We start from the raw sequence: 23,827 nt of genomic DNA, 5'->3' as shown, positions 1-23,827 counted from the left end.
TTGGCAAAGGCGGTGCTATGAACCGTGAGGGAATGAATGTGAGGGCATCAATCCTGACCTGTAAACGCTTAACCTGCTGGTATGCGGTGTATAATCTAAAACGAATGGTTAAAACAGGTTTAGGCTTAAACCATTGGCTCTTCCGGATGATGATGGGTTTTAATAGGACTCCTGTCTCTAAACTATCTAGATGTGGAAAGAGGGAGAAAAGAATAAACGAATTGCAGTATTTAGGCTATAAGCCAGGTGTGTTTGTGGAGGTTGCAAGGTGTCTGTCGTGGTGGACTTAGGATTTCTCTACTAAGTTCAGCAGAACTAGGTCAATGGGTATCTGTGCCTCGGTGGGACTGTCTATAGATGAACCAACCTCCTTTAACACGATTTTGTATGAAATCTCGGGCAGCATGGGTGTGTCCATTACATCATTCTTAAACACTTTTGTGAGGTCTGCTGTGCATACAGTGTTATGGAAAATTATCGTTTCAACTTACAGTTTAAGACTGTGTCCTAGAAGGTAGTTATATGTTTAACTGTTTCTGTTGAAGAAAGTTGTTAGTGATTAGTGCATGTTAGTGTGAGTTAATGAAACATGCACCTATTTAACTAGTCCTACGCACTGGCCTCTCCTTTCCCGGACATTGAGACAAGCTCTGTTCTTGGGGAGGAGAGTTCGATGTAGGACTTCATCTGGTTCAGCTAAAGAGCAGCAGCTGGGATGATGGTGTCAACCTTTTCTGACAAGCATCCAACCCACTTGATGAAGCTGCATGTCGCAGTTAGGAGGAATTTGTTACCTCCTGTTAATTTTGGAGCTGGTTCGACCCAGTTGGTCTGAAGGTGGAACCAAGGTAATGTAACCCCCCTTTGCTGAAGCGGAGGTTTACTGGTTGGCTGGGATGGCTGAAACTGGCAGCAGGTTAAACATCCTTTGATGTAGACCTGGGTGTCGTGAGACCTTGGAGGCCAGTGCGCCATCTGCTGGAGGGTGTGGAGTGTGGCTTTGTAGCTCCTATGGCACCCTACAGGAGAGTAATGGGCGTCGGATAACGTGACCCCCCTTTGGTCTGTTGGAACAATGTCCACAGCATGGGAGAGCTGTTTGATGCCAATCTGCACACTGGCTGTCTTGAGGAGAGGGCGGAGCCCGTCTACTAAAAGGAGTGTGTGGCTGTGTTGTGCCTCAGTTACAAAGGGGTCTTTTTGGCACAAACGGTCATACAGCTCTCTAATGGTTGACGGATGTCCCAGCCAGAATGCTAGTAGCACTTCTGGTGTGAACCTGGTTTCCAGGTGTACATCTTCCACCACTTTGGGGTTGTAAGTGTCCACACCTGGGTTCTTTAAAGAGCCAAGCAATGCATGACCGCCTATGATGGGAGTTTCCTGGATGGCTGGGTGCAGCTGTGTCTCGGAGGTGCACATGACCGGCTCTGATGAGGGCCTGAGAGGTCCTTCGGGCTCCTCTAAGCTGCTGACCTGATTGGTCACAACGAATCGTTCGCTGCGTGCACCCCATGGGTTTTGCACCTCCGCCTGGACCCAGAGTTGGTCCTGGTAGCCGTCAATGAGTGGGGCCAGCCTGTCCAGCAGGTCCTGGCCACCAAGACAAAGGTCTTTGTTTAATGTGCACCTATAGATGGGGTGCACCAGAGCCGTGTCTTCGGGTGTAATGTCCAGCTCCACCCAATTAGTGATGCATGATCGGTTTTGGGTGCAGCTGGTGATACTTACATCACGAAATTCAGCCTGAAGTGGTTTACTGAGGGAGAGCATGGCTCTACTCGCCTCCTCAAACGAGACCGAGAACCACAGGCTGATCTCTGATCCTGTTTTAAAATGGAACCTCAGTTTGACCTGTCCTCCTATACTAGTGAGATAGTGTAGGTAACCTATATGTTCATTATGGTTCAGTTTACCTAAGAACCTTGGAGCAATGATTTGTGGTGTTTCTCCTGGAGAAGTCCCAAGGGGTTCTTGGAGTTTCCCACGTTTGTCTCCCCATCCGATCAGGTAGACTCTGATGGCTGTGGAGACTGGGTCCACGCCTAGTCATGCTGACGGGAAGTTTGGGTCTGGTTTAACTAGGTCCGCTTCCTGTTTCAAGGGTTGTGGGGGCATGGTGGCCTGACGCACCGCTTCCATCACCATCTTACGCAAGGCCTCCTCCATCTCTTTCCCCATAATTCCCTCTGCAGGTCGGTCCCACCCCTTTCCATCAGTCTTACCTTTCGGCCTCGCTTGGTAGTCAGGGCGCCTGTTGGACCTAGGGTTATCAGATTTACCAGGCTTTGGGTACCGTTCATTGCCACCCCCCCGGTCCTGCGGACTAACCCTACGTTGTTCCCTGAACCGGTTCTTGGCGTGGGTTACTGCTGGAGGTATTTCCTGACCTTCTAACGCGAGGCTGTTTCTGTCAGTTTGGACCCGTAAAACCCTAGCCTCGCTCTCCGATCCCTTGGTCGGGCGAGCACGTGTTTCCCACGCCATCTGAGCATATTTGCGGATCTCTTGCATGCTCATGGCCTTGGTCCTGCAATACATAGTAACTTCGTGTCGCACACTTTCATGAAGGCTGTGGAGGAACAGGGATTTAAAAGCATGTTCCTCCTCAATGCCTGGCGCATTGCGTCCTTGGAAGTAAACGGCTCTCAAGCGCCGGTAATACTCCCTGGGTGCTTCGCTTTTCTTTTGCTGGATCGTGAAAGCACCAAGTGTGGCTGAGGCCCGGTCCGTGTACACAGAATATTCCTCCCTTAAAGCTTCGCAAAGGGTTGAATAACGGTCTCGGACTGCGGGTGTCAGGCTCTCCAAGAAAACATGGACGCTCCTGGACGTTGTCTTCCAGATGAGCTTCAGTTTCTCCCGTGCTGATGGGCAGTACAAATCTAGAAGACAGCGTTCCACTTCCCTAAGGTAATCATCAATGTTTGATTCTGCCTTATTAGGGTCGAAACGCTCTATGTCTTTAGCAAGGGACTCAAGCTGGCGGGTGCGCAATCCACTTTCAGGGATTGGTCCTGGCCCATCTGAGTCATCATCGGAGAGTTCACTCCGGTTGCACTCAGAGGGTATCGGTGCATCACGCCTCATCCTCGGAGGAGGCAGTGGAGGCTGCTCCCGGTATAACTGTGGGCCCTGTGCTTCCCGGACTTCCCTTAATTAGCTGCACACAACAGGCTAAGCTGTTCAGTGATTAAGGATTGCTAAACTTAATTAGCTGCACACAACAGGCTAAGCTGTTCAGTGATTAGGGATTGCTAAACTTAATTAGCTGCCCACAACAGGCCAAGCTGTTCAGCTAGCTGTCTGATTCATACCTGTCTCTTCCAGGTGTATGGGTTTGCTTAAAATGGGCACACAGGTTTGACCGTTCAAACTGTGGCTTACCCAAGTCTATGCATTCATGGGGTTAATCAAGCAAACATGCAAAAAAAAAAAAAAAAAAAAAGGAAAAAGGGAAAGAATGTTTTTGAAATAACCCAGATGAGCTTCAGAAACAACTGTAATTACGCTCAGTGGCCACTGGGGCAGGTCTGCTGCTTATCAGCGCTGGTTTTTACAGCTGCAGCAGCAGGCTGGCGACTGGAAATTAACTTTAACTTTTCCACAAGATAAACCAACTTTCACCTTGCATCCACAACAAACACCTCTGAAAGCTAATGTTATCCTTTGCAGTAGAACTGAGCACAACCTAATCGAAATCCCCTAATTCACAAACGTTCTGTGCGAAACTCAAGTCTCCCAATAACGTCTAGTTAACGGGGATCACAACTGTTCGTTCATTCTGTGCAACAGTGATTTGATGTCTGTCTTTTTAAGGCCCACCCAGGGACGCCATATGTTGGGAGTATGATTATTGATTGGATAATCTTGATCAATAATTATAATTACAAATCATAATCTGACAAAATCAATTTCTTAACCATAAATCCTCATTTACGAATCGAGACCAGAGAGGTTTCTGGTGTTGTAATTGTGGCTCGACGCCTCTGACAATTACAACCGTTAAATACTCTATAATAGTTAATAACTATTAACGGAGATGTCACTGTTTAATCGACCGTTTCTGCCGAAACGTGTGGAACTTGAACCTTATTTTGACTGACACATCACTTTTTGCACACAATGAAACACCAAACGCTCTCTCTTTATCTATGTGAATATTTATTAATTTTCACCTACTCAACATGCAAAATTCTACATACACAGGGGTAAACAACATCTAAATAAACAAAATCAACAAACGGTAGTGGGTATGTATGGAGTCAACCAGCAGTTTATGGCACAACAGAGGAAAGGACAAGATATGAAAAGGGGGGTGTGGTGATGACTGGTGGGGGGTTGAAGTGCAGCTTAGAGTATTTTTTTATGATCTTCTGATCATAAAACTTCCCCCCTTTACTCCTGAAACAAAGGATTGATAACTTTTGGCGGCAAGCTAGCACAGTGAGATTGAAGACAAAAGTAAAATGGAGAATTTTACCATGAGGTCGTTTTAACAGTCCAGTTTTGCAACGCACCTGCGTTCAGATAGTAAACACAGACAGCTCTGGGGAACACGGCGGATCCCGATATTACATAACACATCAAAGTTTCAAACAAGCAAGGTTACATGCACATATTATTCAGAACACATGAGATCCTAACCAGCGATTCTGATCGCTTCTACAACCTCTGACCCTGCCCAGGCCTTCTAATAAAGAAATTAAAAAAAAGAAATGGATTTTACTTGTGTCGTCTTCTTCCTGAGCGAGGGAATTCGAGCGAGGAAAAGTGGGGTTAAGTTAATGTGCGTCCACAATTAACTTCAGGGGAACAGTCAGTCTTTGTCCTTTGGTCTTCTTGACAAAAAGGAAAAATATGATCTGACCATCAAAGTCGACTTGAAAATGAAACACGGTAGCGGTTCGTCTCTCCGAAACTCCGTGTCTCCAGTTACGTGTTAACTCACGTCTTCGATCGGCAAGTGAAAAAAAGTGAAATCTCTGGCCTTCTTAGTCCAAAAACTTCAGTTATGAATAGTTCGTTGTCCAACGAGAGAGAATGAATGAAACTCTGGACAGAGTTCTTCTCTTAAAGTGACGCTCTTCGATCCCTGGGTGTGGTTTCCAGCAGAAGGCAGTGTTTCAAACATGAGCGCCTCCTATATAGCATCCTGTGACGTCAGACTGGGGACGCCCAGTCATATCAGTTGCAATGCTTGATGGGATATGTAGGAGCGGGCTGTCCTGGGTACAAAATGGCCGATGCCATTGGAGGGGCACAGTGACGTCCAACAACGGGCAGATAATCCAATATTCAGCAAACAAGTGGTCCAACATCATGGATACACATCACCTGCCCAACGTGACCATTCACACGAGGGATCACCCAGAGAAACATCTAACACTACAGGATGGTTTCCACCAGCTGACTCACAGAGGCAAAGGAAAAGCTCTCAGCTGCAACTACCCTGTAAATCTGAGGACGTTCCTGACCAGCCTGACTGAAGAAACGCTCCTCTCTGAAAAGCCCAGCTGACAAGAATAAAGAAACAGCACCTCTGATGACTCTGCACGAGACAGAGATGCAAAGAGCAGAAATTACAGGTCCAGACAGGAGGACATGATGGGAACACATGGAGAGAGGAAGGAGAGACTGAAACATTGTTCTTACGAGGGCAGAGTCTCCTGCACATCAGCTTCTTCAGCATGTCTCCGCTGCACCGTCTGACATCGCTGTCAGACAGGGTGTGTGTGAGTGTGGTCCGTCGCAGATTAGCCAAAGTTTCAGCCTCCTCTGTGTGTGTGTGTGTGATGATGATGATGATGAAGCAGCAGAGTGAGTGGACTGATGCTGTTGGACGGTAAAGACTCTCCTGATGAGAACAGGGCGGGGTCTATTGCTCTGAGGTCACCTGATTCATCTCTTCTGTGAACGTCTACAGCAGCTCAATGTCTCCAATATATGAAATAAACATGATTTCACATAAATATCCCACAACAAATCAACATTTACCAGGGTTTAATCTCCTTCTCAGCAGGGAGTGACTGTCTCTCACGTCCTTCAGGAGTTTTGGTCCACTCTTCTGTCCAACGTTGCCTACATACATTTGTTTCTGCGCAGATCTCTGAAGGTTTTCCAAGGCCTCGGAGGATCTGAAGTTCCTCCACTGGGTTCTGGCCTCACAGGTTCTCTTTTCAATGAGAAGTACCTTGAGAGGCAGCTGATCTCAGATACAGAGCTCAGCCACCCTGCAGAGGAATTCACTCTAGATTATTTTTGGTAAAAAGAAGATATCCTGGTCCAATCAGACTGCACAGGTCCTTCAGCTGCAGAACAAGCCCATATCATCATCCCTCCATCGCTGTGCTAGGCAGTTGGTATGAGGTGCTTCTGCTAATATTCTGTGTTTGGTTTTCTCCAAACATGGAGCTGGTCAGACATCTCTACTTTGGTCTCAGCTGTACAGAGGACATCGTCCAGAAGGGTTGTCCTTCATCCAGATGCAGCTTTGCAACCTAAGGCCCGCTGCCATCTTGTTTTTAGAGAGAAGAGGCTTACTCCTTCCAGGCAGATGGAATCAGTAACGATGGATTTAATTTTCTTATCAGACTTGAGTTCAGACTGCAGAGAGCTGGGAGAAGGTCAGTATTACATCACCATTACTTTAGTTGAATAGCCAACTGGTTTGGACTGGTTTGGCTTTCATTCATGCAGCCTTCAAGCAGCTTCTGCATGAAGAATCAAGCTAAACATGAACAAACATGTAAACAGTCGAGAGAAAACGACTGTGCTTCATCTGCTTTAAAGCTTGTGGAAAGACATGAGGAGACTCAGAGGAGACATGTGAGGAGGATATGAACTGACTTTAACATGGAGCATAAAGAAGTATTGATCACAGCTGTTGTCAGCTGCAGCGGTACTGACAACCCTAAATTACATCCAACTAGAACCAGTGACCCATGTTTTAGAACTTGATCCTGTTTGGGATTGGTCAGGTTTCCCTCGCTCGCCTTCAGCAGGATGAAGAGGAATTTCCCCACTAATGTGGGAACATTTCCATGAAATTAAATTTAACCAGGTACTTTAAAGAGGTTCTGATGCTGGGGGACGGTGTCATTAATTGTGTGGGTTAATACACCTAACAACTGACCCGAACTTCTCCTCTTTCAGTTTTGGCATACTTGAGCGTGGACTACAAAATCACAGTGAGAAATAAATATGGCGGACACATGAAATTGATCAGCCCGAGGTCCATGACCTTGGTTAGCAGCAAACACTGAGACATAACAGATGAAAAATGTAACAGATGAGAGAGAGAACTGACCAGACTGAAAAATACGACCCAAACAGAAAATAATGACATCTGCAGCACCTGGAGGCTAAATTCAGCTCTTCTGCTCTCCTACAGACTCCACGTACACAACAACATGGATTTAAAGGATAAATACAAAAGTGGATTTTGCACCAAATGTTCCCTTTAATGTATCACAACACTGAACTGTCCCTCCAACTTCAGTAGTGCTGCTCTATACTACAGCAACGGCTTGAACTTCATCTGGTCGTCCAAATAAAACACAAAGGCTCACAGAAAAACATTTTATTGGTTTGACCTGAATTACAAACAGCTCCTGGATCCAAGTACAGGTCCTTCTCAAAATATTAGCATATTGTGATAAAGTTCATTATTTTCCATAATGTCATGATGAAAATTTAACATTCATATATTTTAGATTCATTGCACACTAACTGAAATATTTCAGGTCTTTTATTGTCTTAATACGGATGATTTTGGCATACAGCTCATGAAAACCCAAAATTCATATCTCACAAAATTAGCATATCATGAAAAGGGTCTCTAAACGAGCTATGAACCTAATCATCTGAATCAACGAGTTAACTCTAAACACCTGCAAAAGATTCCTGAAGCCTTTAAAACTCCCAGCCTGGTTCATCACTCAAAACCCCAATCATGGGTAAGACTGCCGACCTGACTGCTGTCCAGAAGGCCACTATTGACACCCTCAAGCAAGAGGGTAAGACACAGAAAGAAATTTCTGAACGAATAGGCTGTTCCCAGAGTGCTGTATCAAGGCACCTCAGTGGGAAGTCTGTGGGAAGGAAAAAGTGTGGCAGAAAACGCTGCACAACGAGAAGAGGTGACCGGACCCTGAAGAAGATTGTGGAGAAGGGCCGATTCCAGACGTTGGGGGACCTGCGGAAGCAGTGGACTGAGTCTGGAGTAGAAACATCCAGAACCACCGTGCACAGGCGTGTGCAGGAAATGGGCTACAGGTGCCGCATTCCCCAGACCTGGGCTACAGAGAAGCAGCACTGGACTGTTGCTCAGTGGTCCAAAGTACTTTTATCGGATGAAAGCAAATTCTGCATGTCATTCAGAAATCAAGGTGCCAGAGTCTGGAGGAAGACTGGGGAGAAGGAAATGCCAAAATGCCAGAAGTCCAGTGTCAAGTACCCACAGTCAGTGATGGTCTGGGGTGCCGTGTCAGCTGCTGGTGTTGGTCCACTGTGTTTTATCAAGGGCAGGGTCAATGCAGCTAGCTATCAGGAGATTTTGGAGCACTTCATGCTTCCATCTGCTGAAAAGCTTTATGGAGATGAAGATTTCATTTTTCAGCACGACCTGGCACCTGCTCACAGTGCCAAAACCACTGGTAAATGGTTTACTGACCATGGTATCACTGTGCTCAATTGGCCTGCCAACTCTCCTGACCTGAACCCCATAGAGAATCTGTGGGATATTGTGAAGAGAACGTTGAGAGACTCAAGACCCAACACTCTGGATGAGCTAAAGGCCGCTATCGAAGCATCCTGAACCTCCATAAGACCTCAGCAGTGCCACAGGCTGATTGCCTCCATGCCACGCCGCATTGAAGCAGTCATTTCTGCCAAAGGATTCCCGACCAAGTATTGAGTGCATAACTGTACATGATTATTTGAAGGTTGACGTTTTTTGTATTAAAAACACTTTTCTTTTATTGGTCGGATGAAATATGCTAATTTTGTGAGATAGGAATTTTGGGTTTTCATGAGCTGTATGCCAAAATCATCCGTATTAAGACAATAAAAGACCTGAAATATTTCAGTTAGTGTGCAATGAATCTAAAATATATGAATGTTAAATTTTCATCATGACATTATGGAAAATAATGAACTTTATCACAATATGCTAATATTTTGAGAAGGACCTGTAAAAGACCAGCTGTTATAAGCGCTGAGAGAACTCCAGACCCAAACTGTTCCTGAACACACCAGTTCATGACCTCAGTAAACTGGGAGCCATTCTAAAACCAGGGGAAGTCAATGTTAGATTGTATTCTCTTTTCATGCCTAAAGATTCTTTCAGATAATAAAACAAATTTTTCATAAATGTGCCAGTATTGCTACAAACCGGAGTGATTGATCCATCTCGGCTGTGCTACAGTTTATGTTCACCAGGTGTCAGGATTCACAAGGAAACACTGGAAATGTTCTGAAGCTGCTCTGGAATCTGCAAAGTCATCAAGGTTCTGATTCTGCAAACACATTTATATAACGAGCAGGATTTTCTCTCCACTGAGATGCATGAAGGTGTAGAAGAGGTTTCTATTGTCCGCTCTGATTCTGCCATGTCTGCTGGCTCGGTGTTCCCCTGAAGCTCCCAGGAATGTGGTGCACGTTTCCTTCAGACTGCTGAGGTTCCTGCTGTATATTTTCTGTCAGCTTCTGCTTTACTAACACAAATTTAATAGAGAAATAACTTATTTAAGACTCACTGAGTAGCAGGAGAGCATCTCTGTAGAGTAACAGGAAGTAACCGGCAACACTGCTGAAGGTAAAAATCACTACGGTGCATCAGCTCCTCAGCTGCTGCTGCTATGTTAGACGTTAATGTGGAACGATGCAGCTCAGCAGGAACATGTTAGAGGAAACGTCTGAAAATGCTGCAGCTTCTAACCTACAGTACAGACCAAAGGTTTGGACACACCTTCTCATTCAAAGAGTTTCCTTTATTTTCATGACTATGAATATTGTAGCTTCACACTGAAGGCATGAAAACTATGAATTAACACATGTGGAATTATATACTGAACAAAAAAGTGTGAAACAACTGAAAATATGTCTTATATTCTAGGTTCTTCAAAGTAGCCACTTTTTACTTTGATTGCTGCTCCGCACACTCTTGGTATTCTGTTGATGAGCTTCAAGAGGTAGTCACCTGAAATGGTTTTCCAACAGTCTTGAAGGAGTTCCCAGAGATGCTTAGCACTTGTTGGACCTTTTTGCCTTCACTCTGCGGTCCAGCTCACCCCAAACCATCTCGATTGGGTTCAGGTCCGGTGACTGTGGAGGCCAGGTCATCTGGCGCAGCATCCCATCACTCTCCTTCTTGGTCAAATAACCCTTACACAGCCTGGAGGTGTGTTTGGGGTCATTGTTCTGTTGAAAAATAAATGATGGTCCAACTAAACGCAAACCGGATAGAATAGCATGCTGCTGCAAGATGCTGTGGTAGCCATGCTGGTTCAGTATGCCTTCAATTTTGAATAAATCCCCAACAGTGTCACCAGCAAAGCACCCCCACACCATCACACCTCCTCCTCCATGTTTCACGGTGGGAACCAGGCATGTAGAGTCTATCCGTTCACCTCTTCTGTGCCGCACAAAGACATGGTGGTTGGAACCAAAGATCTCAAACTTGGACTCATCAGACCAAAGCACAGATTTCCACTGGTCTAATGTCCATTCCTTGTGTTCTTTAGCCCAAACAAGTCTCTTCTGCTTGTTGCCTGTCCTCAGCAGTGGTTTCCTAGCAGCTATTTGACCATGAAGGCCTGATTCACACAGTCTCCTCTTAACAGTTGTTCTAGAGATGTGTCTGCTGCTAGAACTCTGTGTGGCATTGACCTGTTCTCTAATCAGAGCTGCTGTTAACCTGCGATTTCTGAGGCTGGTGACTCGGATGAACTTATCGTCTGCAGCAGAGGTGACTCTTGGTCTTCCTTTCCTGGGGCGGTCCTCATGTGAGCCAGTTTCTTTGTAGCGCTTGATGGTTTTTGCGACTGCACTTGGGGACACTTTCAAAGTTTTCCCAATTGTTTGGACTGACTGACCTTCATTTCTTAAAGTAATGATGGCCACTCGTTTTTCTTTACTTAGCTGCTTTTTTCTTGCCATAATACAAATTGTAACAGTCTATTCAGTAGGACTATCAGCTGTGTACTGTATCCACCTTCTGCACAACACAACTGATGGTCCCAACCCCATTTATAAGGCTTGAAATCCCACTTATTAAACCTGACAGGGCACACCTGTGAAGTGAAAACCATTTCAGGTGACTACCTCTTGAAGCTCATCAACAGAATACCAAGAGTGTGTGGAGCAGTAATCAAAGCAAAAGGTGGCTACTTTGAAGAACCTAGAATATAAGACATATTTTCAGTTGTTTCACACTTTTTTGTTCAGTATATAATTCCACATGTGTTAATTCATAGTTTTGATGCCTTCAGTGTGAAGCTACAATATTCATAGTCATGAAAATAAAGACAACTCTTTGAATGAGAAGGTGTGTCCAACCTTTTGGTCTGTACTGTATATGCCTAGATAATGACTCCAGAGGCAGGAGTGCGATCACGCTTGCTGACGTCACACTGAAGAACGAAGCAGATTCTAACACTGGTTGGCTCCTCTTCCCTGTAAAAACATCTAAAACTGATCCGGTTCTGCTAATTAAGGGGAAAAACCAACAAACTCCAGCGTTGTGAGAATTTACTGAATGTGTTGATGAGGAACACTGAGCGAAATGGAAGGAATAAAACGCCCTGGTTGGTGAGAGTACAGAACAACATCCCTGTTCGTTATGTTGCAGGAGAAACATCTTAAATAATGTGGTTTAATGTCCCTCTTGCATGAGAGCTGATAGAGGACGAGTCGCCAGTCTTACCTTCCTCAGCCGTCATGTCTCTGCAGTCAGCCGCTCTGAGCAGGAGGAACAGTGCTGCCTCACTGTTAAATCTCTGTTTACCTCTGGCTGCTGCGACAGAGACGGCTGTTTGGTTCTGATCCCAATCCCTCCCACCCTCTGCTCCAATGGCCACTCTCCAAACCGAACGTCTCACCATCCTCCAGCTCTCTCTGTCCTTACTGCCAGAACCCTCCCACTGCTTCCATTCAAACTGGAAGAGCTGAACTCAGCTGCAGAACGTGTGCCTTCAGCTGATCCTTGAACAAACTGGGTTTCTGAGGGTTTCAGCCCGGATATGAAAGTCGGGTCGCTTCCAAGCAGAAAAAAGGGGAATAATTCCCCCCCCGCTGGGATCACTGGGAAGAAGATGCAGACTAAATTCTCATCACCCACAACACTCGTACATGTGTTCACGTGTTATTAAAGGCAGAAACATACAGAACCATCAGTGCTGTGGGTCAGAGATGTAGAACCACGAACATTTCATATCTGCAGACTCATTGCAGATATTACACCTAACATTATGAGAAGAAATGTCAGCCTGCAGGTAAGGATGAGATCAGCGTGCATCGCCACTTTTACCCATGAGTCAGTTTTCTGTCCAAAGAAGTAGACAGGAAACTGCAGCTATAGAAACCTGCGCTGAGTGCTGCTCTGGGCTCAGTTAGCTGAGGCTGACTTATGGGTAAATACTGATGGTTCTGTTTAAGGGTCAGCTGGAGAACCTTGGAACAACCAGATCAGTTGTCATAAAAAAGAGCCCTAAAGTCAGGTCTGAAAACAGAGCCTTGGTGCTGCAAACACCAACCAAACTAAGTCAGAGAACTTTCCACATGTTCATCTCTCTGAACAGAAGAAGTTGTCCACAACACTTTATTATCTGAGGAAAAAGGATTCCAGCTCATACGAGCCATCGGCCGCAAATCAGCTTCAGAGCAGCTTGTGAGAGATCCAGTTGGAGCCAGAGGGCAGATCATGACTGCTCTACACCTTCCTGCCAGATGTCTATTCCTATATGACCTCACAGGAGCTTCCAGCAGCTCCATGAGGATAAACAGGAAAAAAAACAAAGTTCAAGAGATCTTCTGCTGTGGCAAAATCAGTCAAAGTTCATAAAGGAACCACTGGAAGGAATCTGTAGATTTCTCCCTCAGCAAAGAAGAACATCATGAAACCTTTGAAGGGATCTAGAGGAATTTCATGGAGAAGCTTCAGCTGGACATCAGTGATCTCTGGTCTCTAAAACGTTCTGTATCTAGAACCATGATCCATCACCAGCTGATAGAACTTTGAAGAACCTTTGTCCAGCTCTATAATCCAGAGTTAGCTCCACAGACTTCACTGAGCAGAGAAGAAACCTGACGTTAACCTCAGAGGAGGAGTCAGCTTGTCTGGGACGGACCACCACCCAGTGGGAACATGGATCAGATGCATCAGTTCTCCAGATGTTTACTGGATAAGGAGCATCCAGCCTGTTGTCAGGAACCAGCCCGTGCAGGTGGGCTCTGATGGTAGGAGGTTCCATCATGGAATAGGCTTGGATCATCTCCTTTTCTCTGATGGCAGCACTGATACAGAAACATCCAGCAGAAATTTTAGACAAACATCTGGTATCTTCAGGACCACATCTTTTCCAGGGACCTCCATCATTTTCCTCCAAAACGATGGAAAACCACATTAAAAAGGCCTGGCTGAGAAGAAGAGGGTACAGCCGCTGGACCGGCCTGATCCCCAGGATGTTTGCCTTCTGCAGCATGTGTTGCTGCAGCAGTAACAACAGTGCCGACCCTGTCAGGAGGAGGCGCGTCCAACTAACTAACCAGTCCATAACCAGGTTGAGTTAGGACAGGGATTACACTACAAGCCTCCAAACATCTCCTCCTTTCTCAGCTGGTTGCTTTTCGGAGAAAATCAGGATTTGCAGACATAAAATCTGAAAGAAAAACCCCTAATGGAGAATTTAAGCATAGGTGAACATCTAAGCATACTTCAATCAGGTTGCATAATCTGGCCAACCTGGCGAGCACAGCTGAGACTAAATGAAAGTCACTGTGTCTCAAAGTTTCATTTAAAAATAAATCTCTCAAGTAAAGTTGACTCTTACCACATAATAAAGATCCAACAGAAGAGACATTTCTAAATCATTCCAGTTAGCTTGGCTTCATCATAAATGTTCATGTAATTATTCGCAGCATGTCCTCCATACTAGATTATTATTATCATTTTTAGACCTTATCAGGGATAAATTACTGTGTTTCAGCCTGATTATGGGATTAAAGCTCAGAAAGCTCTTATTATGAAGGTACTGACCCAATGAAACGCAGCAGTCGAGGAGAAGGCTGCTGGTTTATGATCTGAACTTTCTCTGCTTCCATCTGAGCCAAAATGTTCAATGGTCAATCCAAAAACTCTGGTTTCAAGAGCGCCATGACCAAATAAGGTCTTATAGTTCATTTCATCTTTAATACTAATTAAACATTAAGACTAAATTTGACCAAGGTAATCATTAAAGCCAGTAATCATTTCTTCACTGCAGCCTAAAGGTTAATTCAAGGAGCTGAAGGAACAAAACATGGGAACGTGTCTGCAGCTCCATCCTGCTTTCATGCTTTTTCTATTTTTAGCTGGTTTTGGCTCCAAAGAGGAGCATCTGATAGATCCAGTGGACGTCTATGTCCTGCAGGGAAAACTCATCTCCTCCAGCCACAGGCTCTCCGTCTGGCCTGAGGCCAAGCTTCTCATCTAGACATCTAGATCCAAACACACAGGCTTAAAGGAGCTGATGAAGGTGATGGAAAAAAGGAGAAACTTGGACTGAAAGACACAATGAAAGTAAAGCCCTGAAAGAACAGACTAGAGTCCTAAACTCAGGCCTGCAGCTGTCCTCTCTGCCCCCCACTGAAGCTTTCCACATTTCACCAATCTGCTGCAGGGACATGATCAGAGACTCGTCTCCATACCACAGGAAACAACAGGCAGCGGCGCTGAGCAATGAGGGGCAAACCCAAACAGGAACTCACCTGAGCCAGAACATGGGATCATGTTCCCAGATCTTTGGACTTCATCAAATTTGCAGAAGATAACATTCAACCTATCAAAGAGAACAGAGACAAGAAAACAGATAAATTGTCTGATAAAGGGACGGATACAGAGAGAAAATACTGATTTCTGCTCGTCTTTGTAAACTTGATTCTGTTTCCAACCAGATCACAAAGATCAATATTTTCCTGTTTTATTCCTGAGGGACGCAGGCACCTAAACCTGGAAACATCTTCTCCCTTCATATGCTAAAGTGAAGTGAGAAAAATGAAACCTGAAATATCCAGAACCTCACAAAAGTATTCACACCCTTTGGCATTTTCCACAGTTTGTCCCATTCCAACCACAAACCTCTTTAGGATTTAATGTGACAGACCAACAGAGCAGAGCGTTGAAATGCAACAAAGGGGATTCTCTGTAGTTCATTCAGACCCAAACTGCTTCTTTTTGCTGCAGTATACAATACTTCCACTAGGGGGAGCCTGAATATGGGGACTGGCCTTTCAGAGCACCATCAGGTTATAGAGCGATGTGAGAGAACAAGCTGAAGCCCAACAGGAAGGAGAGAAAACCTGACAACATAGAGAGACAGACGGCAACCCGCCTGTACCGTACCGTGACTGAGGAAGACCCTTCTTGCTGAGGTCCAGTCTCACCCTCTCCCCCACATGTCTGTAGATCTCCACCAAACAGCACATGGCTCCATCTCGGACCTGATGATCAAGCCCAAAGGACATCCATGAGATCAGGCTACTATAATGTACTAGCAGGTGTTAGTTCTGATCTTCCTGCTAACCCCTTCATGTTCTCTGTGAATGTTCTTCAAGACAGAAACCAGAGGTTAGGCTTTAAGGCTGCAGAACTTCACATTTACAGGAAAATCTCAGAAAGTTAGCAAACCATGAAAAAGTTCTGCATTTTTGTCCCTCATTTCAGAAAGAGAAACTCTTATTATATAGATTTATTCCACATAGAAAGATTCTGGCTGACAGATAACTAAAACACAAATTTCAGTGTTTCAGAACATTCGAATATTGTGAAAAAGTGAAACATTAGAAACTCATGGTGTCCCACTCTAATCAGCTAATTAACTCCAAGCACCTGCAAAAGCTTCACGAGCCTGCAGATGGTCTCTCAGTCCGGGTCAATAGACCACACAACCATGAGAAGGCCTGCTGACTGGACAGATGTCCAGAAGACAGTCATAGACACCCTCCACAAGGAGAGGAAGCTATAAAAGGTCATTGCTAAAAAAGCTTGTTGTTCACAGAATGTTGTATCCAAGCATATTCATAGAAAGTTGAGTGAAAGGAAAAAGTGTGGTAGAATTTGGTGGAGCTTCACAAGGACTGAACTGAGGCTGGAGTCAGCGCATCAGGATCCACTACACACAGATGGGTGCTACTCATGGGCTACGACCATCTTACCCAAATCATCACAGTGAGTGATGATTTGGGGTGCCATGTCATCTGCTGGTTCTGATCCACTGGGTTTTATCAGGTCCAAAGTCAGCACAGCCATCTACCAGGACATTTTAGAGCATATCATGCCTCCTTCTGCTGACAAGCTCTGTGGAAATACAGACTTAGCACCAGCGGGTATTGGTACCAAGGTACCAATACAAGCTGTAATTGCCATGGTAACACAAGCAAGCTGGCCTGACCCAAACCCCAGAGAGAATCTATGGGCTGTTGCCAAGAGGAAGGTGAGACACCAGAACCAATAATGCACACAAAGCTGAAGGCTCAGCTGAAACAGGGGCAGAACCACAGACTGATCTCCTCCATGCCACGACGCAATCATGCAGTAATTCAAGCAAAACGAGCCCAGACAAGGTACTGAGTTCATAGAAATGAGCATAGTTTTCAGAACCCTGACATTTCTGTTTAAAAGATCCCTTTCATGGTTCTGATGTAATATTCTGATGTTCTGAGATTTTAGGGGTTATTTTCTCTGGAAGCCCCCTCCTTGAACCGCCACCTTAACGTGGTGGAGGGGTTTGAGTGCTCGAATGATCCTAGAGGCTATGTTGTCTGGGGCTTAAATGCCCCTGGTAGGGTCTCCCATGGCAAACAGGCTCTAGGTGATGGGTCAGACAAAGAGCGGTTCAAGACACCCTCAGGAGGACCATTATATTGAGGCACGTGATGTGGCTTGTCCTCTTCAGGTTGGATGGGAGTTCGAGTATCTCTGGGTCTTTTTCACAAGTGAGTGAAGAATGGAGCAGGAGATCGACAGACGGATCGGTGCGGCTGCCACATTAATGGGGACTCTGTGCCGGTCCGTTGTGGTGAAGAGAGAGCTGAGCCGAAAAGCGAAGCTCTCAATTTACCGGTCGGTCTACGTTCATACCCTCATCTATGGCCATGAACTTTGGGTCATGACCGAAAGAACGAGATCCCGGATACAAGCGGCTGAAATGAGCTTCTTCCGTAGGGTGGCCGGGCACTCCCTTAGAGATAGGGTGAGGAGCTCAGAGTAGAACCGCTGCTCCTCCACATCGAGAGGAGCCAGTTGAGGTGGCTCGGGGATCTATACCGGATGCCTCCTGGACGCCTTCCTCTGGAAGTGTTCCAGGCACGTCCCACTGGGAGGAGGCCCAGGGGACGGCCCAGGACATGCTGGAGGGACTATGTCTCTCGGCTGGCCTGGGAACGCCTTGGGCTCCACCCGGAGGAGCTGCGCTTTTTTTTTTCTCTTGCTCTCGGTGGAAGACACGCGTTTTCTCCCCCTCCCTCCCTGCTGATCCCTGCTTCTTGTCTGTATTTTTGTCAGAGCCTCGCTTTGCATATCCTCCAAACTTGTAAATTGTGGATTTTACTATCAGGATGTCCACAAAATGCAGTTAAAAGCCTTCAGCTGATTCAAAATGCTGCAGCAAGAGTTCTGATGAAAATTAAAAAGAGAGATCATATTTCTCCTATTTTAGCTTCCCTTCATTGGCTCCCTGTTAAATCCAGAATAGAATTTAAAATTCTCCTCCTCACATATAAAGCCCTTAATGATCTAGCTCCATCATACATCAGAGATCTGATTGGTCCATATGTTCCTAACAGAGCACTTTGTTCTCAGACTGCAGGTTTACTGGTGGTTCCTAGAGTCTCTAGAAGTAGAATGGGAGGCAGATCCTTTAGTTATCAGGCTCCTCTCCTGTGGAACCAGCTCCCAGTTTTAGTCCGTGAGGCAGACACCCTGTCTACTTTTAAGGCTAGGCTTAAAACTTTCCTTTTTGATAAAGCTTATAGTTAGAGTGGCTTAGTTTATCCTGAGCTATCTCTGTAGTTATGCTGCTATAGGCTTAGGCTGCTGGAGGACATAATGACCTCTTTCACCCTCTTTGCTACATTCTCATACTACTCTCCAATTTTGCATTGTTTGCTGTTATTTCAGCTTCTAACTTTATGTTGTCTCTCTTTTCTCTTCCTAGAAGCTACACCTGGCCTGACTCTGTGTCTACCTGTGACACCTTCCTGGAGAGGGGCATCATCCGAGCTTCTGCAACAACTTAATGCTCACCTTCTACAGATGATCCACATGGTCCTGTCTTTCAGTGTTTAACCCTTTCTCTCTCCTAGACATGGATACTGACTGAGCTTCTACTGTAACTAACTCTATGTTCTCTCTTTCAGACTCTAACCTTGAAAACTGGATCAGAGTTTATCTGTTCTTTCTTTCTAGATGAAACGACTAAAGGAGCTACATCCATTAACATTTACTTTTCCTTCCCATAGAAAGTACTCCTGGATCAGTGCTTCTTTGTTCTCTTTGTGTCTCTGCTCTGTTCTCTCAAACCTCCAGTCGGTCGTGGCAGATGGCCGCTCACACTGAGCCTGGTTCTGGTTCTGCTGGAGGTTTCTTCCTGTTAAAAGGGAGTTTTTCCTCTCCACTGTCGCTACATGCATGCTCAGTATGAGGGATTGCTGCAAAGTCAACACCAGTGACTGTCCACTGTCTCTACCTGCTCATCCAGGAGGAGTGAATGCTGCAAGTCACTGACTGGATGCAATCTGCTGGGTTTCCTTAGATAGAAAAACTTTTTATCCAATTTGAATAAATAACTGAATCTGACTGAACTGTTCAATGGTTACGATTAATTGGAATGTATGAACCTGACTGTTGTGAAGAGCCTTGAGACAACATGTGTTGTGAATTGGTGCTATATAAATAAAACTGAATTGAATTGATTTGGTCAGCTGGTCTCTCAGCGTAATTGATCACATTTTTTCTTTTCAACGGGTAAAGACTGGGTAAAGGAGACCCTCTAGTCCAGGCGAGACGTTCTTCTGTGGATACAGAATAGATTCTTGGCAGCAGTGGAAGATTGTGTTCCCGACTACGATGTCGATCGAGGACGTAGAAAATGCCTACATATTTGGACTTTTGACAACAGGATTTCTGCTTTTTGGAGTTGGTGGTTACCTGGCTTATCGAGTGATTCACAAAACGTGGGCGGCTGTTCAAAGCATTCGAAAGCTTCCTGCGATGTTAGATGGAGTCTGTAGAGCGATCAACATTCGGACTGAAATGTTAAGAGAGCAGAATCACAAGCTGGACACGATTCTTGAACAGAATCGCAGCCTGGCAGCGGTTGGACTCAGAGGTTAAAGGATATAATCTTGGAGAAGTTGTACGCTCCAGATCTGCGGAAAATACCAGAAATTTGGCTATTTGGATTTGCAATTGAGACATACCAGTAAAACTCTTAAGGTGGTTGGAAATTCACAACTGCCTGAACCACAACATTTATTGTTTTTCTAAATCTGGCATCCCATGTGGCCTTGGCAACTTCTGCTAAATGGCTATCGACAAAATATCTCCTGGATGTTATATAAACACGTCGCTCTTCCCCAGCACTCCCCTACCAGCTGTATGCTGATAGGACTATGATTGATAAAACTTCCACCTCTCTTCTCAAGGACAATGGTGCTTCTATCAGCGTTGACAGACTAATTCTTGAAAACACACTCAGACTTATATATATTCACACCCTCAAGATTCCACCGTACCCTTGCTGAATCTTTATTTATGTGTGTGTTGATTACCCCCTGCTGAGGTTTTTTTGTATTGTTTCAGACTCTATTCTGCTAAGAATACAGTCTGAAATATGATTTTTTTTTTCTCCCATCTTACTTTACCTAAATGTGTGATTTCATTACTTTTCATAGATTTTCAGATTTCTCAGAAGGATTACCAGCAAAAGCCAAATATTATTAGTATTTGAAAATTTGAACTAAAGCTGTTTTTATACCAATGACCAAAGATTTTTAGATTTCTTAGAAGGATTGTATTACAACTATTTCATACCAGTGACAGCCAAACATTATTAGTATTAAAAAGTTTGGACCTACCAGTGACCCAGCTTCTCTACTTGGACTTCAGTGAGTGCCCATGACAGTTACTATTTGAATGATGGGACCACAGCTGCCTCATACCAGCAACCTCAAGGATTAATATTATAATTTTTCTTCTAGCACCAGATGAATTCCTACCACAGAGGACTTAATGAGCTAATTACCTCTATTAGAAAGATTGGATTAGAACCAGCTCTTACCAGCAAAATCCCAAGGATTATTAATGTCATTTGATTTATTTTTCTGTGTTTGACTTTCTGCCTCATTGTAATGTTTTTCCTCATGTACAACGCTTTGAGTGCCTTGTTGCTGAAAAGCGCTATATAAATAAACTTGACTTGGAGGAGGTGTCTAGGGGTCTCTGCTAAGTCTCCTGCCCCCGCGACCCGGTCCCGGATAAAGCGGAAGACGATGAGTACGAGTATTCTCTGGAAGCCATAACCGTCAAAATGCCAAGAAATAAAGGTCTGAAAGATTTCCTCTAGGGGGCACTGTGCCGGTCCATTGTGGTGAAGAGAGAGATGAGCCGAAAAGCAAAGCTCTCGATTTACCGGTCGGTCTACCTTCCTACCCTCACCTATGGCCATGAACTTTGGGTCATGACCTAAAGAACGAGATCCCGGATACAAGCGGCTGAAATGAGCTTCCTCTGTAGGGTGGCCGGGCACTCCCTTAGAGATAGGGTGAGGAGCTCGGAGTAGAGCCGCTGCTCCTACACATCAAGAGGAGCCAGTTGAGGTGGCTCGGGCATCTATACCGGATGCCCTCTGGACGCCTTCCTTGGGAGGTGTTCCAGGCACGTCCCACCAGGAGGAGGCCCAGGACAGGCTGGAGGGACTATGTCTCTCGGCTGGCCTGGGAATGCCTTGGGCTCCCCCCAGAGGAGCTGGAGGAAGTGTCTGGGGAGAGGGACGTCTGGGCGTCTCTGCTGAGTCTCTAATTGTTATTCTATGTGGGACAAATCTATATCATATATATAATCTAGACTCTAATATTTATTCTATGTGGGATAAATCTATATCATGTATATAATCTAGACTCTAATATTTATTCTATGTGGGATTAATCTATATCATATTTATAATCTAGACTCTAATATTTATTCTATGTGGGATTAATCTATATCATATATATAATCTAGACTCTAATATTTATTCTATGTGGGATTAATCTATATCATATATATAATCTAGACTCTAATATTTATTCTATGTGGGATTAATCTATATCATATATATAATCTAGACTCTAATATTTATTCTATGTGGGATTAATCTATATCATATATATAATCTAGACTCTAATATTTATTCTATGTGGGATTAATCTATATCATATATATAATCTAGACTCTAATATGTATTCTATGTGGGATTAATCTATATCATATATATAATCTAGACTCTAATATTTATTCTATGTGGGATTAATCTATATCATATATATAATCTAGACTCTAATATTTATTCTATGTGGGATTAATCTATATCATATATATAATCTAGACTCTAATATGTATTCTATGTGGGATTAATCTATATCATATATATAATCTAGACTCTAATATTTATTCTATGTGGGATTAATCTATATCATATATATAATCTAGACTCTAATATTTATTCTATGTGGGATTAATCTACATCATATATATAATCTAGACGCTAATAATTATTCTATGTGGGATTAATCTATATCAAATATATAATCTAGACTCTAATATGTATTCTATGTGGGATTAATCTATATCATATATATAATCTAGACTCTAATATTTATTCTATGTGGGATAAATCTATATCATATATATAATCTAGACTCTAATATGTATTCTATGTGGGATTAATCTATATCATATATATAATCTAGACTCTAATATTTATTCTATGTGGGATTAATCTATATCATGTATATAATCTAGACTCTAATATTTATTCTATGTGGGATTAATCTATATCATATATATAATCTAGACTCTAATATTTATTCTATGTGGGATTAATCTATATCATATATATAATCTAGACTCTAATATTTATTCTATGTGGGATAAATCTATATCATATATATAATCTAGACTCTAATATTTATTCTATGTGGGATTAATCTATATCATATATATAATCTAGACTCTAATATTTATTCTATGTGGGATTAATCTATATCATATATATAATCTAGACTCTAATATTTATTCTATGTGGGATTAATCTATATCATATATATAATCTAGACTCTAATATTTATTCTATGTGGGATTAATCTATATCATATATATAATCTAGACTCTAATATGTATTCTATGTGGGATTAATCTATATCATATATATAATCTAGACTCTAATATTTATTCTATGTGGGATTAATCTATATCATATATATAATCTAGACTCTAATATTTATTCTATGTGGGATTAATCTATATCATATATATAATCTAGACTCTAATATTTATTCTATGTGGGATTAATCTATATCATATATATAATCTAGACTCTAATATGTATTCTATGTGGGATTAATCTATATCATATATATAATCTAGACTCTAATATTTATTCTATGTGGGATTAATCTATATCATATATAATCTAGACTCTAATATTTATTCTATGTGGGATTAATCTATATCATATATATAATCTAGACGCTAATATGTATTCTATGTGGGATTAATCTATATCATATATATAATCTAGACTCTAATATTTATTCTATGTGGGATTAATCTATATCATATATATAATCTAGACTCTAATATTTATTCTATGTGGGATTAATCTATATCATATATATAATCTAGACTCTAATATTTATTCTATGTGGGATTAATCTACATCATATATATAATCTAGACGCTAATAATTATTCTATGTGGGATTAATCTATATCAAATATATAATCTAGACTCTAATATGTATTCTATGTGGGATTAATCTATATCATATATATAATCTAGACTCTAATATTTATTCTATGTGGGATTAATCTATATCATATATATAATCTAGACTCTAATATTTATTCTATGTGGGATAAATCTATATCATATATATAATCTAGACTCTAATATTTATTCTATGTGGGATTAATCTATATCATATATATAATCTAGACTCTAATATTTATTCTATGTGGGATTAATCTATATCATGTATATAATCTAGACTCTAATATTTATTCTATGTGGGATTAATCTATATCATATATATAATCTAGACTCTAATATGTATTCTATGTGGGATTAATCTATATCATGTATATAATCTAGACTCTAATATGTATTCTATGTGGGATTAATCTATATCATATATATAATCTAGACTCTAATATTTATTCTATGTGGGATTAATCTATATCATATATATAATCTAGACTCTAATATTTATTCTATGTGGGATTAATCTATATCATATATATAATCTAGACTCTAATATTTATTCTATGTGGGATTAATCTATATCAAATATATAATCTAGACGCTAATATT

General features: G+C 42.7%; 1 protein-coding gene across 25 annotated transcripts in view; it reads right to left on the bottom strand.

Annotated features, from left to right (window-relative positions):
• The window catches only part of clasp1a (cytoplasmic linker associated protein 1a), a 98,250-nt gene that overhangs the window by 48,804 nt on the left and 25,619 nt on the right, over positions 1–23,827 (bottom strand). For 24 of the 25 annotated variants that reach the window (XM_047371313.1, XM_047371317.1, XM_047371321.1 and 21 more), the window contains exons 7-8: positions 15,602–15,699; positions 14,968–15,038 (exon numbers count right to left, since the gene is read on the bottom strand). In XM_047371313.1, the coding sequence (XP_047227269.1) occupies positions 14,968–15,038; positions 15,602–15,699 (169 nt within the window). The remainder of the gene's footprint in view (positions 1–14,967; positions 15,039–15,601; positions 15,700–23,827) is intronic. The other variant, XM_047371335.1, reaches the window with a different exon arrangement.

This window comes from Girardinichthys multiradiatus, chromosome 7, assembly GCF_021462225.1.
Source record: "Girardinichthys multiradiatus isolate DD_20200921_A chromosome 7, DD_fGirMul_XY1, whole genome shotgun sequence".
NCBI lineage: Eukaryota > Metazoa > Chordata > Actinopteri > Cyprinodontiformes > Goodeidae > Girardinichthys > Girardinichthys multiradiatus.
The sequence above is the reverse complement of the archived record's forward strand: the minus strand, read 5'-3'. Positions and strand labels throughout refer to the sequence as shown.